At 38.5% G+C, this 20,374-nt stretch overlaps 1 protein-coding gene across 1 annotated transcript in view; it reads left to right on the top strand.

Annotated features, from left to right (window-relative positions):
• The window catches only part of NME7 (NME/NM23 family member 7), a 107,613-nt gene that overhangs the window by 52,994 nt on the left and 34,245 nt on the right, over nucleotides 1–20,374 (top strand). Inside the window, exons 11-13 of the mRNA XM_088801827.1 lie at nucleotides 5,001–5,065; nucleotides 7,083–7,151; nucleotides 11,179–11,280. Of these exons, the coding sequence (XP_088657953.1) occupies nucleotides 5,001–5,065; nucleotides 7,083–7,151; nucleotides 11,179–11,280 (236 nt within the window). The remainder of the gene's footprint in view (nucleotides 1–5,000; nucleotides 5,066–7,082; nucleotides 7,152–11,178; nucleotides 11,281–20,374) is intronic.

Raw genomic sequence — 20,374 nt, 5'->3', positions numbered from 1 at the left:
TCAAGTGCCTTTCTTTAACTCAAAATCGTCAGCATACCGGAGCACCACATTTTGGGGTAGCATGTTCTGAACTCCTTCAATATACATGAGTTATTTAATTGCGTGAGACGTACAGCCAATTAAATATTTTGACTGATTTGTTGTGTAGAATCTCAGATTCTGGAGGCAAACAGAGCTGGGTTTAAAATTCAGTTGTGTCACTTCCTCGCTACTAGGGTGTGCTGTTTACCCCTTGAGTATAGGTGGTAAACATCTACAAAAGGGATTCTAATAGTGCTTCCCTCCTTGTGCTGTTGTGCGGGTTACATGAGATAAAATGACCAGCACGTATAGTGCACACGAGAGAGCAGACTAGCCGTTCCCCCGAAATTGGTGTTTCCCTTCCACCGTCTAGACTCAGTTCTGATAAGTAACTGCCCTGTCAGATACCGTGGTTCACTGGGTTGGTTGGAAAGGCTCGCCTCCATTGAATTGCTTTAGTAATATATATGTATATATAAGTTTATATTCACGTTTTTTAACCTAACACTGTATTTTGAATTTTTGTCTGTGCAAATAATTTTTGAAAACGTAATTTCAAAGGCTGAATAATAGTTGTATGAATGTAATCCTTTTTATCTAACTTTGTCTTGTTTCATCATTTGGAATTTAAAAGTTTTATTCTGAGGTCAGTATTTTCCTGTATACGTTTTTGCGAATATCTTATGTACCCTTAGAATCACTTCAAGAAATGGAATTCATGTTATGAACTTCATGGACGGAAGGGGCGGGGGGATCTTCCAAGCTCACTTTCAATCGTGGGGCGATGCATAGGATTTCCCAGGATGTTTGTTGCTGTCTGTCACTCTTCTTTTATCAGAATCTGCACGCATTAGAATACCACAGCTTTCAAAATGTGCTATTTCTTTTTATTCCCGCCCTTCCTACGCAGCCTTTCTTTCTCAGGCTGCCGTATATCACCTTCTGTATAAACCGTGTGGCTTGGTGCGGACACTCTTAGGGCATTCAGGTTGGGTTTCTATCAGTTACACTAATTCTGTCTCATTTATCCCCACTGCTTCAAGGAGGGCAGGGGTTGAGCTGGGCTTAGGGACGACATGAAGCAGAGATTTGGTCAACCTCCCTGTTCTCGCTGCCTTTCTTGTTGGCTTCTCTTGACTGTCAGCTTCATGCTCTTAGATAAGCTTTTCCCAGCAGGAGGACAAGGGTTGTCAGCAGTGCAGGCCTCATAAACATATGAAAACAGTGGAAAGAGTGCTTTCCTCCCCCGCCATTCTTCTTTAAATAAATATAAGTAAATCCATCCATCCATCCCAGGGAAGGACTCTGATTGGCTTGTGCCAATTATGGGCCCATTCCCAGGTGAATCGCTCTGGCCTAGGAAGCAGAGTGCTCAGTGTGGCTGCCCACCTCCTGACCAGTCTCTGAGGCTGTGGTTAGAGGGTCACATAGGAGGACGATGACAGCTCCCTTTCTAATCAGATGGCTAGTGAGGTCAGTTTTCCTAAAAGGGGGATTGGGAGGGGCTCCTAATCCCAGGAGAAGCAAGCGTTGTCAGAAAGACAGAGCAATAGATGTCTGATATTGATGATTGGATAGAGGATGGTCACTTCTAAAGGGGCTTTTGAACAATCCAAGTGAAAGGTATAAGGATATGACAGACACGGGGAGCGGAGATGGAGCAGTGATTTGACTTTCAAATCATTTAAGAGACTTTCACATCATTCATGGAGTTATAAACAAACCATGGAAAACAAGCTAGCTATGCAAACACCAGCCCAACAAAGCAAGCATTGGGCTTCGTGTGACCCTTTTAAACTTGGTCGCTGCATGGCACGCAATTTTACTCTTTAAATTTTTAATAGGCCATTTGCATAGTTGTCATTTGTTCAGTCACCTGAACATTTTCTATCCAGACCAAAGTAAAGGACATGCGTTATTGACAATTTGTCTTTTCAAGCTGTTCAACATAAAACAGGTTTCTTGAATGCCTCGCTATCCTGCCTCCACACATAACCAACTGAATATAAAAAAGGCAGTATCCCTGACTCACGTTTGGCTGTTCTTGGCAGAATGGCAATGCTACTTGGACTGTGACATTTTTTTTTATCACTTTATCTGTGAATAGTATTTTTCTGTCAAATGGTACATTCCACAGGGCTAGTTTAATGTGATTATAGATTCATATTAGATATAGATTGTGGATTTCTCTTTGTGTTGGCTAATTCATAGTGCTCAAAGCCGCTTTCATATTTAGATCAGGCGTGTTTAGATCAGGCACTTTTGCTCATGCTGAAGTACAACATCTTGTTTTTTGACAATTATTTGAGTTGTACAGCCTTTTTCAGGGAATACTATGTTTCCTCGAAAGAAGGACTGGCAGACAAACTATGGTTATTGAGACGTGGGTAATGGAAAGTGTTTTCTTCAAAATTAAGTAAGCCTGTCATTGTGAAGAAATGACCACCAACAGTAGTTGTGGCCAAAGATAAAGATCCAAGTGAAGATAAAGTCACAAACGAAGACTGGAAGGAGGGTCTTGGAAAACTGTATCCTCACCTTGAGCCTGAGATCGCCCCCATCCTTAGAGACGATGCTGATGAAATGGGGGCTGAGAATGACAAATGAGGTGTTTTGTGTGTGGTGTAATGGATGTGAGATCTGCATTCGCCAGTGAACTCGTGTTTTCTAAGTGACCCACGTGCGATGTTACAAAATCCTGCCAGGAGTCATTCAAGTACAAGGTAGATGGGTGGACTTTGACCACTAGGGTTAAAAACAAAGCAAAACAAAAATCCAGTGCTGGAGGTTTGGAATTTTACGTTATCTCAGTTCCGAGGGTCCTTAATCTCCTTTAATTCGCAACTGTCCCTTGTTTTCTAAGAATTTCCCCCTCCATGATATTGTGATACTACTATAATATTTTCCTCTTTATTCTCTTGCACATTTTCTTTTACATATTCATTTTCATTCTTCAATCCCCAACCTTTAGATTATTTCTGAAAACTCATTCCTCCCAGTTCTTTTTCGCTTTCGCCCTTTTTTTTGTCAAACAGCAGTCATCTATTCTCATCATTTCAGCTCTAACCTTTCTGCACCCCTCATTATATTTCTGTCTATATATTGGGCAGCAGCCATACCCCAAACTCCTGATTTTGTGTAGGGAGTTCATTCACTCATTCCTCGATGACTTTTTTCAGCCATTGAATATGCTCTCTGCTCAAATACTGATCCGTGTTCTTCCCTAAAATTCTGTTTCTAGGTCCAAAATAATTCAGTGTCTTTTTCCTAAATTTGGTTTCGTTACTTGTTTTCTTCTTAAAGGTGCCTCAGTTTTCCAGCCAGTCGCTTGGACTCAAAACATTTTTTACTCCTTCACCTTCATACCCTGTGTCAAGTTCAGTCCTGCTGCTTGTTTGGAAATGTCTTCTGTTGCTTCCTTCCTTCTTCCTCTACGGCCGCCATCCAAGTCCAGTCAGCGTGCTAGATGATTTTAAGAGCCTTTGTTACTCTTTCTACCCCTTGTTCCTTTCCTCAGGCCAGCTCGCCCATCATGCTTCCATTAGTAATCTTCCTAAAACACCACTTTTCTCCTGTATTGTCTGGCTCAGCCTTTTCGGTGATTCTCCATTTTCTTTAGCAGTGTTTCCCTTTGGAGGCAAAATGTTCTCCCTTTTGGAGGCAAAATGTTCCCAGGGTTGACACAAACTATTTTAATCATAATGCAACGTAAATATGCCCACCTATAAAACTAAATATAAACTTTTGCACATACAACTGTCTCACTGAAATGGTTTACAAATTCATGACAAACAAAACTATGAGACGGATAAAATGTAAGTTAACAGCATTCGTGTGACAAAGGATGTTTGCTAAAACCACACGTCGAGTTCAGCATGAATATGGTACAGACTGTTCAGAGTTGGACATTGGCCTGTTATACTTGTCAGACTACTGAGAAGCTTTAGTTGCTGCCGCATGCTGTGATGTCATCTGGTCTTCGCTTGGTATAAAGGTGTCATTTGAGAAACAGATCTGTCGTCTTTGTTTTTCCGTCCCTCAGCCTGCTGCAGTTAGGATAACATTGCTTGGCTGCTGTAACAGTAAATAAAAATGCACATTCAGGCACTGATAGTGCTTGGTAATTGGGGTTACGAGGTGAGCATCCAAAGGACCCAGAATTGGTGTGTGTGTGTGTGAGAGAGAGAGAGAGAGAGAGAGAGAGAGAGAGAGAGAGAGAGAATTTTAGTTGAGTTGAAATAAAACAAACTTAGAAGATTTTTAAAAAACCAGTCCCAGACTTGCAGAGTCCACTAACCCCATTATATAAATCGCTGATCTGTGGGACGAAGACCAAATTCCTCATGTTGACTTCCAAGGCCGCCATCAATTTGGGTTAAATCTCTTTTACTCTTTAGTTTTGTGTTGTTCTTTTCTTGTTGTGTTACCAGGCTCACACTTCCCCAGATTTTATGCCTCCTCTCCTTTTACACCTTCCTCCCTATGGAATCCTAACTGTCTACCCGTTTCAGGACCGACTGATGTCTCATTGTCTCTTGAAGCTCCATCCACCTCTTCAGTTGTAATTTGATGTTTTCCCTTCTTTGGAATTTCATTTTATTTGTAACATTTTCATTGTACTTTGGAATTTTATTTTTTGTAATATTAGTTTTAATTATACTTTGGAGTTACATTTTTTGGGTAATATTAGTTTTAATTGTTTGAATTTCATGTTCTCTGCATCACTAGACTTCAGGGGCTTTCAAACCAAATACTATCTTAGAATTTTGTCTTCAGGATTCTTGCCTGTATTCCTGAAGCACTTTCCAAGTGAATCAAATGACTGTGTAATGCTCAGTACGAGGGGTTTGGTGTCCTTTACAGAAATATGTGATTTCTTCATATAGAGTGTAAGCAAAGTAATTTGATGTAGAAAACTTGCATTTCCAAGAAACTATAAAATGCCTTAGATTTTTCACCCATTTGTTCTGTATTTTCAGGACTGCTGGGAAAGATTCTGATGGCTATCCGAGATGCCGGTTTTGAAATCTCAGCTATGCAGATGGTACGTAGTTTGGAATGAACATAACCTACTGGGGAATTATTTTGTATGTAAGCTTTAAAATGTTTTACATTGAATTTTTTTTCTGTGCCCTCAATGCATTGAAATAAAAACCATATAGTTACTGAACTTGATTACCTTATAATCCAAAAATGTTTTTGAAATTTTTTTACCCATACAAGCTGTCACTGAGAGGACTAATATTCAAATGGTACACCTAATTTAAGCTGATAAGGTAGGTATATGCAATTCTTGGAACTTTAATTGCAAAGTTAATATGGGCAGATCACCTAAAATCAGGGGTCAGAGCACTCATTGGGGTTCTGCCTGTTTTGTGTCTCTGATTGGTGGGAATGCCCACAAGCTAAGAAAAGGTCAGAAGTATCAACTAGTTCACAGAGTCATCCGGCAAAACTTGGAGACTGATGAGGACGTTGATATTTGAAGAATCTTCCCTAGGACTATAAAGAAATTGTTAGCCCAAACCGTCTCATAGTAGCAGCTTGGTGATGTGTTCACAGGATGGTCAGCGCTAAACATGCTTAAAAAATAACCATCTGTGGAAATTGTGGCTTTAAGCAGTGATCTAACTCTAGCAAGATCAACCTACAACCTAGCTCAGTAATCAGCCCTAGTAGGTGCTCAGTTGAAACAAGAATAATAAGAACAAAGATTAATTGAACCTATGGCGGAAGCATAGTGTGGGATCATGGTCCTTGATTTTTGGAGTTAGATCTGATTCTGAATCACAGGTCAGCTGCTTTCTAGGCATGCGACCTTGGCCAAATTTTAGGCGTTCTTATCTTCAGTTTTCTCACCTAAGCAGTGAGGACATTACTGTTTGCCTCCGTGGGTTATTATTCTGTGGGTTAAATGGAATAACCTTACCCAGTGGAAAAACTTCCAGTGCAAGAATTATAGAATTTCCAGTGCAAGTTACCAAGTACTTAAATAAATTATGTCTTCTGTTATTGCTTTGTTGTATTAATAATACAGTTTGTGTGAATGTAGGATAAAAAACTGAACTCAAAGGAAAATTCCCTCCCAGGTAATAATTATGTTGCCTGTGAAAAGAGACCATCCGAGTTTGAATGATTGAGTAGGCAGGAATTTCTCAGTGATCTTCAGTCCTGGCAACCAGAAAGAAGCAAAGTGTGTGTGTGTGTGTGTGTGTGTGTGTGTGTGTGTGTGTGTGTGTGAAGGGGGGATAAAATTAGAAATTCTGAGACTTTTTTTTTTTTTTAATTTAAATTCCTAGTTTTTGAGACACTCAAACTTAATGAACTTTTATTTCCAACTAAGTTTGAATCCACCTTGGACAAGAATGAGTCTTTGTAGGCTTATCTCGTAAGGATAGTCTTACAATTCTTTTTGAAGAGTGTAGGAATTCCAGATGACTTGTATAAGTGCTTTATTGTGAACCAGATTTTTATCCGTAATAAAAAATCCCTTTATTAGGGATTTTTCTGAATGCTTGGGAGAAAAGGGGTATATTTTCAGCCCTGTCTACAAAATTTGGAGAACTTTTCTTTGGTAACATTTCTTGCTTGTGCCACTAATCTATCAATAAACAACATTACATTGTATATAAGGTTTTTTTGTTTTTGTTTTTGTCTTGTATTGAGAATGAGGCTTTATTCAGAGAGAGGCATAGTGTAGTGGTTGACAGCATGACCGGTGAGCTTTGACTGCGATGCGATGCACGTTTGTGGAGGTTACATAACCCCTCTGCGTCTCAGCCTTCTCCGTAGCTTGGTGCTATTAACACTACGTACGCAGCAGGGCCCTTGTACAATCAAATGAGGACCTAGAACAATGCACTCAGTAATTGTTATACATTTCTCTTGTTGATGAGCTAATCTTTAATAACACTTTCTTCTTCAAAGACTAATTTATGCAAGGTTTACATTGAAAGAACATATATGCAAGAGATCATAAATGTCGAGTGCTGGGTGTGGCTCATTTTCTTTGGTTAGTTGGCTTATGTTTCTTTTTGTTGTTGTTGTTGTTGTTAATACAGTTCAACATGGATCGAGTTAATGTTGAAGAGTTTTATGAAGTTTATAAAGGAGTCGTGTCCGAATATAACGTAAGTACTAAAGTAAATGTACAGCATTGGTACTGAAAACAACTTACGTATCTCAACTCTTATATAATCTTTAATTGTGAAAGTATCCTTATAGCGTTCATGATTCTGCCAGCTGATCATACCCAATGACTGAGGCATTCTTATCCCTGAGAGCCACTGCGTCAGTTTTAAAAATATGATATTGTTTCACTTAGGAAACAAAAATATACAGTGATGCAAAAACAAACAAACAAAAAAAAAAAAAAACAGAAAAAATACCTTGCTGGGACATTCATTGACACATTTTGAAATTATCTCTGAAGTTTATAATAGTCTCAGGATGGAAGACTGTCCCACATGCTGTAGAAAGTGAAAAGCAGATAGTTTTTAACAGTATAGTATAACTCCATAGCAATACTTATATCTGCTTTAATGACACGAATGCAGATAGAATCATCTGCAAATGTGACCAAGACTGAAGAAATAATAAGACTTAAAGGGAGTTAGTTGTTCAGAGGGCAATGAAATATGTTCTTGAAAGCAAATGACTATATTCAAGTAAGCCACGTCTTGTTCCTTAAAATAATACATGGTAGATATTTAATCAAAGCTGTTTTCCTTATCCTCTTATCAAATTATCTCAAATACCTTTGTGTTAGCGGACCTTCTCATCACCCACGTTGTTTTGTCAAGCTTTGGCTTTTCTCTTTGCGTGAAGTTCACTCTTCCTGTTAAGGAGTCCTTTTTTCAACATGTTTTTTTTCTTTCCATTTCGTGCCCCCCTTTATGTCTGTATTTCTAACAGTATTTGTTATTAGCACTGAAGGAGAAAGACGGAGACAAGAGAAAGAAAGGCAGACAACAGTCACTCCTCTCTTTTTGGATTATGCCTTCCGTGCTTTCTTTTTCCCCTGCTGAGAACTAGGCCCTTGACATTTATGAGTAAGCAGCACAGTCAACACCATGAAACAGAAAATCAGGCTCAACACAATTAGCCATAAAAATCCATTACATACGACCTTTGTGAGACAGCAAAGTGACTTCAGGGGGATACGGTTAGGGACTCCAAAGAGTAGGGTTCTGTGCATCATATTATTTATGATGTCTTCACCCTCCCCTTTTAACTCATGACATTTCTATTCGGTCTGATGACTGAGTTCGGATTAATATTTAAATATTGTTCTGTAATAAATAACCTTCCTTTTACTTTGGCACGGTGTGTCATGAACTCCCCAACGTCATTAAAGAGGCTTTCATGGCCCTCTGTGGTCTGGCCTCTTCTCTTCCTGCTTTTCTGTAGTGTCACTTAGCTCCTGAGAGCGTGGCTTCTTGGTGGACCTTCATCTACCCGACTGTACTTATGCCTCCAAGTCTTTATTCTTACTTCTGCCTGAAATGTTCTTCCCCTTTTAAGGGGAAGGAAAAAAAAAATCACTGAGTGTTCTAGATACTGTGAGAGACCCTGCTTTTCTTTTTTTTCCCACTCATACTGTGCTTTTTTTTATTATTATTATTACAGTTTATTGGGGGTGACTATAGTCAGTAAAATTACATCAGTTTAAAGAGCACAATTCTTTAATACATCATCTATATATCACATTGTACGTTCACCACCCAGAGTCAGTTCTCCTTCCATCACCATGTGTTTGACCCCCTTACCCTCTTGTACTAGCCTTCTCCCCTTATCCTCTGGTAACCACTGAACTATTGTCTGTGTCTATGAGTTTTTGTTGAGAGACACTTATCTTGGATTGTTTTTTTCATTATAGTACTTCACATATAGAGTTAAGAACATACTTCCATTACCCTACTGCTAGCCTACATGCTGTTGTCATATATTTTACTTCTATAGATGTTATAAACCCTGCAATACATTTTTAATACTTTTGCTGTAAATAATTATCTTTCACAGCAAAATAAAGAAAATTTTCACACAAAATAAAGAAAAATGTATTTTATGCTTACCCACATGTTTACCATTATTTTGTGTAGATCCATATTTCTGTCTGGTATTATTTTTCTTCTGTCAGAAGAACTTCCTTTAACATTTATTATGGTATTGGGCTGCTGGTGGTGAATTCTCTCAGATTTTGTTTGTCTGAAAAAGTCTTTATTTTTCCTTTATTTTTGAAAAATATCCTCTTACCTGAGTATAGAATTCTAGATTGACAGGTTTTTGTTGCAGCCTTATCTTTGCTCTACTGTTATGTTCTTTTTTTTTTTTTTTCTCCTGTATTTAAGGGCTTTTTGTTGTTATTGTTTTTAGTATTTTTCACTGGGTTGTTTTTAGCCAGTTTCATTATGTGCCCTTCTGTGCTTTTGTTTACGTGTATTCTCCTTGGATTTTGTTGGATCTCTAGGCTTATGGGTTTCATCAAATTTGAAAACTTTTTAACAATTAATTCTTGAAATATTTTTCTGTTCACCCTTTCTTCTCTTCTTCCCGAACTCCAATTACACGTATATCAGACAGCTTGACATTGTCCTATAGGTGGTTTGTTGTTGTTTTTTTTAGTTTCAGGTGCACAAGACAAAGCAACACTTAGACGTTTATCATTTATATCCCTCACACTGTGTGAACCCCCCTCCCCCCATGCACTATCAGATGTTTTTTTATTCCTCTTTCATTTTTCTTTTCTTTATCTCCATGCTTGCTTTTGAATAGTTTCTATTTCATGTCTTCAGATTCATTTCTCTCCTGCACTATTTTACCCTGTTCACCCACCCAGTGTATTCTTTAATGCAGATGTAGTTCTCATCTTTAGAAGTTCCATTTAGGTCTTTTTAATACTTTTTATTTTCTCTGCATCATGGATGGCCATGTTTCCTTCTATAATTTGAGCATATTTATAATTGTTGTTTTAACATTCTTATGTAACCTCCATTGTTTTTATCCCTTGCTGGGTCTGTATCAGTTTTTTGATTTTTCTTCTGGTGATTGTTGATTTTTCCTTCTTCGCATGCCTGATAATTTTTACTGGATGCTGGATATTGGGAAATTCAGTGTTATGTGGTATTGTTGTATTCCTTTGAAGAGTGAATTTGTGCTGGCACTCAGTCCAGTTGCTTGGGATCTGTTTGACCCTTTGAGACTTGTTTTTAAGCTTTGTAGGATGGGTATAGAGCATCCAGATTGAAGACTAGTTTAAGCCAACCACTGTGGTGCAGTGCCCTTCTGAGAACTCTGCCTGATGCCCTGTGTATCTTTTGAGGGCTTTCCATTCCAGCTGGTAGAAGCGTAATCGCTTCTCAGCCTTGTGCTACTGTTCCACTTACTGCTTTCTGGTCGTTCTCTTCTCGGCCTTAGGTTGTATCCTCTATACATACACAGACTCTTAGCCAAAGGTTTAAGTGAACTTTTCTGCAGATCCCTGTAGCTCATTCTCCTATAGCACTCCATCCTCTCTTGTGTTCTATCCTGCGAATTCTAGCTGCATTGGCCTCCATGAACTCCAGTCTCTGTCTCTTCTACTCAGTGGGAATGTTGGGCTCTGTTGTGTTTCCTCTGCCTGTCCCACTGTCTGGAAACTGCCTCCAGGCAGGAAGATAGGGGCAGTCGTATGGCTTACTTCATTTGTTTCCTTTCTCTGCCTGTCTAGTTTCTAGATGTTCATTGTGAGAGAAATCTTGTCCCTGTTATTTCTCCTTTGTGGAAATCATTATGATTTCTAAAATGTCTTTGGGAGAAACACTTTTGAATTTATGTCTTTAGAAATGTTGATTTTGACAGTTTGAAATTCATACCTTTAGAACTGTTCGTTTGAGAGGAGAGAGCCTCTGAAAGGAAGATGTACTAGAAGATCATGTCACGTGGTGAAGCGTACGTTGACATGGTGGTAGTGGTAGGAATGGAGAAGGGGGAACACACACACGTAGGAAACATGGACAAAACTTGGGAACTGCTTGGCATGTGGGGTACAGGTGGGGAAGAAGTCCAAGGTAACGAACATTTTGAGGTTAGTGGCATAATAGTGCAATTGAAAGAGGAGGAGCAAAAGATTATGAAAATATGCTAATTTTTAACATTATGATGTATTACGTATTATAGGAGATGGTGACAGAAATGTATTCTGGCCCTTGCGTCGCAATGGAGATTCAACAAAATGACCCTACAAAGACATTTCGAGAATTCTGTGGACCTGCTGATCCTGTGAGTTATTCCTTAAAATATTAATCGAGTTCATTCTATTTATTAACTGTCTTAAGTGGTTTGATAGTTTGCTCATTAAAAGGAATAATGCAAATGTGAATATAATAGACAAACATTTTTATTCAAAATAACAGTTTACATATTTTTTATATAATTCTCTAAGAAAATGTGAAATTTTGATTAACCTAGTGACAATGCAAAATGGGCGGAAACATTTACTGTGGCATTTTCTTTTCTTCTTTCTTCTTGCTAAATTGTCAAGGTAAGTAAATTTATCAAGCCCTGTGATAGAAATTCTCTAAGGTATTAATCGTCCTTCGCCATAGAGAAGACATAATTAAGCTCTCAACATGAACAATTTTGATGGGTGGCCTCATACCAGATTCGTAAATAAATATGAGCAGTGGGATGAATGTGAAACTTAATATTCTCTACTGTGCCTTTCAAATGCTTTGGGTTTTCTTCATATGGACATTTGGTGGTGAGGGGGGCAGAAAGACATTGAGAAGCAGAAGTAGCATTATACATATGAGAAATCTCCGTGCAAATGTTATACGCCGGGCAGGATCATGGGAAGTATTACTGATTTAAAACACCAACTATAAATTTACTTTCTTTTCTTTATTTCACTAGCTATTGTAAATAGTTTTCAGGAGGAGAAACCAATATGAGAGGAAAATGTTGAATTCCATTTTGGGACTTTGGAGTGGAGAGAATAGAGTTTGAAAAGTATGATTAGCATGTTTGGAAGTCCAGATGAAGATGTTAAGAATAATTTCAGTGGAAGAGTGAGGACAGAAGGCAGGCTGTAAATGTGTTGAGGAATGAATGAAAGATTTTGAGACGACATAAAATATTTATTCATCCACACAACAAATATTAATTATTATTTAAGATGCTTTGTGATGTACATGGGGAATACACTTAGGAATAATACAGTATCTTCTCTGAAGCAATTTTTGTGTGTGTGTGTGTGTGTGTGTGTGTGTGCAACAAATAAACTAGACATTTAAAATGTAAGTGGGCTAAGATAGTCACCGTGTGGCACTGAGAGCACACAGGGTCATTGACCCATAAGAGGATAGAATTGCTCTTTTAGTGAGCTTGTGGTGAAGGGCAGAGAGTGGTGAGAAAGTGAAGGTCAAGTCATTTCAGCATAGTTTTCTTCTGTTAAAAGGTTATTCGGGGTCCATCTTGTATCATGTAGACTACACATGGAGAATCTTTCCCTCTTCCAGCTGAGTCTAGGACTGAATGAAGGAAAATCATTTCAACCTCACGTCTATGGTGCTGTCAGGCTTCATCTTGCTTGCATGTTAAGAGTTCTGTGAACACTGCCCAGGGGCCAGAGTTAGTAAAGGGCCGCAGAAGACGGTTAATTGTCTTGGAATTGAGCTACTTATGTCATAGATGGATTGTCCATTACAGTGGCCACTAACTTTAAATTAATTAAATCAAATTAAATGATTAAATAAAATTAAAAATTTAATTCCTCAGTCACACAACCACATTTCAAGTGCTTAATAACCAACCATATGAGGCTAAAGGCTAATATATTGGATAGCACAGACTGTAGGATATTTCTATCATTGAAGAAACTTCTGCTAAACTCACTGGTCTAGAGAAATTGCTTTGTTCCTGTAAGTCTAGGAATTTTTAAAACCCAAGAAATTTATGCTATGACCTACTTTACTTTTTCAGCCCTCTAGGGTTTTTTTTTCTTTGCTAGATCCTATGGTTTTATAAATTATGTAATTATTTTTAGCTGATTTGATTATATATTGTTTTCAGTTTACTTTGACCTGCTATTTTTCTTACTTCATAGTTTAACTTTTCTGTTTATAGCCTTTAACCCCTTTTCATGTATTTTCTGTCATTTTCATTCCCATCTCTTATAGTTGACCCTTCAGCAGCCTGAAGGTCTTGTAAGTTAACTTTTTTAAAAAAATTTTCAATTACTCTTGACGTTCAATATTATTTTATATTAGTTGCAGGTATCTTATAAGTTACTTTTAATTGATCCTCTGTTTCTTTGCTGATTCACCAAAGTAAATGAGAAGACTCGCAGAGCAAAATTCCTTCCTGGGAACACAAATAGTACAGGTACTAACAGGCTCCCTCAGTTACTCGAAGTGTTTTTCCCTCATACCATTGGTCAGTCAGTCCCTTTGTAAGAAGATCAGTTTTCCTACATTTAAACAGATGTGACGTTTCTAGGGACAGGTCGCGGCAAGAAACCTTACAGTATTGAATCTTCTCATATGTTTTTATGAATGTGGCTGCATAAGAGGCCCCACAGCCAGGTTTTTGAAATTTGGTAAATCCAGTTGGCCTCCTGTCCGCCGATAATCCTGACAGTATCAATTCACACTGAATTTTGAGTCTTTGCTATTTTTAGTTATTTCATACTGATCTTGAAACAGAAAAAAAAAAAGTATCATCTGTGGCAAATGGCGACTTGTTCCTCCTGTGATATGATCGACGTGATATATGAGAGAAGTCTCTAGGCCCAGCACGTGAGTGCTGAATCGGGATGTTCCCAGCCTAATGCCCTTACACTGGTGTCCATTCCGTCTAGAATGTTCTTCCCCCAGACAGCTGTGTGGATAATTTCCTTACCTTTTTCAAGTCTCTACTCAGGTGGAAACTTCTCAATGCAACTTGCCCTGACCGCCCTATTTACAACTATGACCTGGCTCTCCCACTTACATACCCCATTCCCCTGTCTACTTGCAATAATTGATTAGCGATGCGATTATCATTGTTACAGGCAGTAAGCACTCAGGTTCTTTATCTCGATGTCCCAGGGCTCTGGTGAGTGCTGTCATCTTTCTGGGATAAGCTTTAGCCTATCTTTAGAAATAACTTCTTGAATAATGCTTAATAATTCAAATTTTTCATCCTGGGGTTACATGTAAATTTTAGTAAGTGACTTTGCACATATGGAATCCGTGAATAATGAGGATTGAGTGTATTTTCTACATTTTTAAATAATAAACTCAAATGACGTTAAAAGAAAAATACATTTAAAAAAATTAGCAATGCCTGCCTAACAAAATACCCTAGCTAAAGAAAATAATGTTTTCTTAAAGAGTGGATGACTATAAAGGGTTTCATACAATTAGCTCGAAAAAGTACAAAATTAAAGTGGAAAATTAAAGCATAGTTTTCTTCAGATGAGTACCAGTGTACCCGTCCCCAGGGGGAGCAAAGCTTCTGATATGGAATTACGAGTATTTTGTCACATTTGTGTTTACTGCCACCCCACTTGGAAACCAAACATTGGGACACTTTCTGGGTTGGGCCACACATTTCTAGAATGAAGAGATGCATATATATATATGCATTGTTGATAGAGTTATATAATTATACATAGTTTATATTTATTTTATACATAGTTTATACTTATTTTCTAGTGTCGTGGAGAATACAGAAACATCTTCTTTGTGACTAAAACTTCCAGCAATTCACTATGGACAGACTTAGGTATACTAGAAATAAATGTCACTGCAAGCGATGTTCTCTCGTTTACCTCCGTTTTGTTGGATCGGCATTCACTGTGTTTCATTCACCTGAAAGTATCGAATGCACTGCGGCCGTGGGGAGTGAGCGTGGGATGCCAGGCATTGGCTCTGTCCCCGTGGAATTGATAGTCCAGGGGGGAACAGGGTCATTAAACAAATGACGACATGAATGATGAATGTGTACCCCAACTACGGTCGGTGCTGACACAGCATGACCATCGTGCAAGGGCTTGCAGCAGTGCCCTGGCTTAGCTCGAGTGGAGGGATTCCTGAGAGGTTCTCATCTGTCTTCACATCGGAAGGGTAGAAAACAGCCATGTGTGGCGGCTCCCGATCTGGGGAGAAGCTAGCACATCGCAGTGTTGCAGAAGTTGGGAGAAGTCCTGTTGGGCTGTAGCTTCGAGTGCAAAGAGGAGGGGAGCCCAGGAAGTGACTGAAGGAATAGTACGGGGCCACATTAACTAGTGTACAAGTGCAACGGGAAATTCTGTGGGAAAGTCTCAGTGGGGGATCGATGGGCGTCCTTTTGTATTTTAAAAGATCCCTGTGACTGCTGTGTGGAAAATCGGTTGGAACAGAGAGAAGTAATTCTGACTAGAGGCGATGAAACCCTTACTGATTACCTTCACAGGATGGTGACAGTGGAAGGTTTTGAAATATATTTTGGAAGGCGAGCTTGCAGACCTTGGTGATTTGGATATGGGTATGAGCAGCCAGGTAGTTTATCTACTATAGATAATCAAATTTGTAAAAGAAGGGACTGTTATACTTTGGAAGCAATAAGTTGCAGTGATTCAGGCACCAAAGCCCTGTTAACTGTTTTCATTGTTGAACTGTTCTTCCTGAGCTATCGATTTAAGTTGTAGGTACTTAGATCGCTTTTACTCTCAAAAGTAGGAGGAAGAAATGGAAAAAACAAACAAACAAACATTCAATCTTGAGTTTAAACTATGTTACTTAGGCACCTATCAACCTATCAGCTTTCAGTAAATTTGGAACCCTTGGCTTTTTATGGAAAAGTTCTTGAATATGTCTGTTTTGTGTGCTCTTAAAGACAGTGGTCTGGCAATAATGGGCCCTTATTCAGCTCCCTCAATGTGAATTTGAATTTTGAAGGTGTTTTTTGAACTCAAGTTTTGTAAAAACAAAAATGCCATGTATCACCATCCTGTAACCGGCAGATGTTGCTTTCCTGTTAGTTCTGCATTGGGGATTCAGAAGTGGGTGGAATTAGTTGGTTAACATCCTAAAACAGATGGTCTATGGAAAAAACACTCTTTAAAACCTCACAGGGTTGAAATGCAACTCACACTATATTTTTCCTAAAGGTGTAACTCTGTGGATATCTTTTTGCTACTTTATTATCTCCTGTAAGTGTGACCCAAGCCATTAAAAGGTTGCATTTAGAAATTGTTTGGGATTGTTCTCAGTTGTGGCCTTTAAACCTTCCTATTAATGACCGGAATTTACTGCTAGGAATTGTGACACTGAGATGTCACATTTAATCTTGCACAGAATGCAAATGAAATACTGACTGAATCTTTAATGACAGTTTCTCTAGTGTCAAAGGTGCAGAAATGATTAGAATAGAAATGTGCCTTTTCTTCAGTGAGGAGATTTCCTCCTTAGTGATTCTTTTACCTCTCTTTGGCTGCATTAACTGTTTTCTACCAAATGCTGCAGTTTCCTTTTAAGATCTCCTAGGTTAATACCTTACCTTTGCTTTTGCTTTTTATACATAGAGAAGATCACTTGCTCTGTCTTAGAAAATAATAGTCATACTCCAATCAGACTTGTCCCCATCACAATCAGAAGGAGGGGCTAGAATGTCCACCCTGGTGACAGGGCACCACCACCAGCTGGAGCTGCTGGCGTTTTAAAACCCCAAGAGGCTGCAGCAACGTGTGCCAGGCCATATCTCCCCAATGCACTCGTGCTGCTTGTCAGTTTCGAGTGTCAGCCACTCCCTTAAAGACAGTAGGCTTTGTGTGGAGATGGAAGGCAAATATTTTTAAACCTTCTTGAGACCCTGGGAAATGACCATTTTTGGACATGAAAGAGCCTGCCACCCGTCTATCAATAGGTAAAAGCCACCGATGCCAGTGCCAGGTTCGAGCCCAGGATCAGTTACAGCTGGCAGGAAGAGTACTGAGCCACAGCGTTCTCAGGATGTTGTTATAAGACGTTTTATTTATATCCCGGTGAGACAGTCCTACCACTTGCAGAGCCAAAGGACGGGCCTTTGGGGGCCCCGTAAATGTAGCCAGGCTGACGAGTGGCCCCCTTTCACCTGGGTGTGTTGAGTTTTGCTTGGTGACACGAGCTAGAACAGTAGCCATTGCCCCTATGTAGTGGTGAGCACAGCTGTGGTCTTTTTGAAAGCAGTCAATTAAAATATAGCGAAAGTGAACTCAAATTTAGCAATTGTGTGAGTTAATATTTTTTATAATTTAGGAGTTGACTATTCATATTGTAAAATTTAGGAATGGACTATTTGCATTATTTTAAACAACAAAAAAAAATCTGTTCATTCCAATAGAATTCCTTGGATTTGGCACTTTTCCTGACTTTCCTCATATTTTGAATTTTGTTTTCCCTGCGAGGTTTTTGGCTTTGCTTGTCCTCGAGCCTTAGCATCTTCTGTTACGGTGCTTCAAAAAGAGGGTTTCCTACATTTTAAGTAAACCTAAATTTAACAGATGCGATGTGAGAAAGGACAACGCATGTATGTGGGTCAAACAGCCTGCCCTCATTCACTGAGGGTTGTACATTTCAGAACAAAACCATGTGCTCTCGAGATTCCTCACTTCAGCATCTTCCGAAGCTTTGCCACCTTCTCAGTATGCTATTTGCAAGTTACTTTGACTAAGTTGTTCAGACGAGTTTCTTTCCTGACCCTGCTCATTCCTCGGAGCTCTAGATATGTCACATTTACAAAACGGTAGAGAGTAAATTTACGCAGAACAGGGTTGAGTATGCCACACTCCATTTTTTCTTCTTTTCCAAGGACTTTCCTGTAAGACACCACTAACCACCCCAGCCTGGAGCGACTTTGCTTCCTTTAAACACCTGTATCATTGATTGTCACACCGCTTATTGGGCAATTGGCATGTGTTCCCAGCACTGCCATGCACATAGGAAATGTCTGGGATCTTGAATTGTAGCTTATATTTCCGCCGGGTAGGGTGGGGCCTGAAATTCTGCACTGATGGCATTCTCAGGCCATGTCGTCCAGTGGGTATGCAGACCACACTTCAGGCCTTCGGCAGACTTTCAGCAAATGTCTCTTGATGATGCTGTTTGTTTCAAAAAAGAATAAAGGATTTAAATTGCCTTATTGTAAAATGCCGTATTTGTCTGCAGTATGAAAACAGCACTAAGCCACGAACTTAGATTTAAGTCAGTTTCTGTGGATAATGGAAGGTATGGGATGTCTTTTCTTGTTGTTTTCCGATTTCTTTATCTGATCAATAGGAATGGACTTTAGCTTATTCATTTTAATAGTTACCACACTAGATGAGATTATATGTGTATAACTTCTACTTTTGGCTTCACTAGATTTAGGCTTAAAAACAAAAGTCTTTTGAATACATTTGCAGTCATCTGAGTTATCCAGTCTTTTTCTAACTTTTGCTCTTCTTTGGGGTCCCACTAAACTCAAATTCTATGGGTATCACATTTCAGAGTCAAGAATTATGTGTATACTTACTGTAAGCCCTATAAAATCTTTCCTCGTTTGATGGAACTCAGTAGTGGGCCATTTAGAATTCTCAACAAGCAGTGGACCTAAGAATTACCAATAAGCAATGAACCTGAGAATTATCAATAAGCAATGAACCTGAGAATTATCAATAAGCAATGAACCTGAGAATTATCAATAAGCAATGAACTTGAGAATTATCAATAAGCAATGAACCTGAGAATTATCAATAAGCAATGAACCTGAGAATTATCAATAAGCAATGAACCTGAGAATTATCAATAAGCAATGAACCTGAGAATTATCAATAAGCAATGAACCTGAATCCCCAGGCTTCAGGGCAGCCAGGAAACTCATGCTCCTTATACCCTGTACACTCTTGACCTCCGTTTCCCACAGAGAGAATGCGTTATGCATTCTTCAGTGGAGATTATGCATACTTCAAACTTTGATTGCCAGTATTTAAATGTCCAAATAGGACTCATTTTTCTGGTTGTCTTGGTAGAAACAGGTTACTTGCTTCCCTCCTGTGAAATTAGGTGCCAAGTGTCATTGGGTGTGAGTCTACCAGGCCCACACTTGTTTAGAATGCCTTTCTCCCCAGGCCCCAAGTCTCCTTCAGCTCAGTTCCTCACAAGTGAGCTCAGCCAGACTAAATGTGAGGACATCTCTGTTCTTGACTAGTGAAATGAAGCATTGTTAATGCACTTCTTAGTTTCTCTCTAATTACCGAAATAGTCTGTGTGTATCACCCCCAGCCCGCTCCCCCCAAAAGCAAACAAACAAAAATAAGGAAAATTATGGATGAGAACCAAGACCCAACAAAACAAAACTGTTTCTCTACTTGCCAGAAGTAAACACTGCTAACATTTTGTCCTCAGACCAACATGTATTTTTATGCATATCCTAAAAATGAAATTAAGATCATAAAATATTTACTATTTTGTAACATCCTTATTTAATTAAAAAATATGCTGTGGTCTTTTCTAATGTTATTAAATAGAGTTCCATAGCATGGATATTAAGAGCTGCTAGTATATGGGTTAGTTAGCCATTCCCTTACCGTTGCCTAAAAAAAAAAAGTTATGTGCAAGGACATTGGAGAGACCAGATTGGTACATAAATGTTTGCACAAGTTTTTAAAATTATTGCCTTAGTGTAAACTACTGCAGGTGAAATTGCTGGGTCAAAGACAAATGATGTTCATCCATTTATAATTTGTCTTATTCTTTCTAAAAGTGTAATACTGGGTTTTAGAGATTTAGACTTCAGTGATTACATGATTTCCTTTGTAAAATGTCTTCTTTAAACAGCAAGTCTCATGTTGGTTCCTGAGATGCGTTCATATACCAGAGTTACATGGTGTTTGGAACACTGACCTGAGGACATATTAATAAAGAGTAGGCATGACAGTGAGTGACATCTTTTAAGTCTTTTCCCCTATACAGAGAATTTTGTTTGGTATACACACTGTACTCTGAGTCAAGACAACCAAAAAGAAAATATGAAAAGGAAAGCTGGTTAATTGTTTCTGTTATTCTCTGGAGTACTTGGACTAATAAATCTTGGCAGTCCATTAATTTCTTACACTTAAAAACTAGGTTTTTATCATGTTTTAAAAGTAGAATCAAATATATAATGATTATATTTTGAAAGTACGTAGCTGAATACAGGAGCTCATATTTCACAGCACTTACTTTAATAAAGCACTCCTTTTGATATAGCTTATTAAATAAATGAAGCAAATGGTCATATATTTTATGAGTTTAAATAGTTTTATCAAAGTAAATAAACCTTTTACAAAGTGAGATATTTAGTACATGAACATTTGGCAATTTTTTGATTTTTAAACATTCACTGTTTAAGAATA

Source organism: Rhinolophus sinicus, chromosome 11 (assembly GCF_057876585.1).
Source record: "Rhinolophus sinicus isolate RSI-liver-muscle chromosome 11, RSI-T2T, whole genome shotgun sequence".
Lineage (NCBI taxonomy): Eukaryota > Metazoa > Chordata > Mammalia > Chiroptera > Rhinolophidae > Rhinolophus > Rhinolophus sinicus.
Note: the sequence above shows the minus strand (reverse complement) of the source record. Positions and strands in the feature narration are given on the sequence as shown.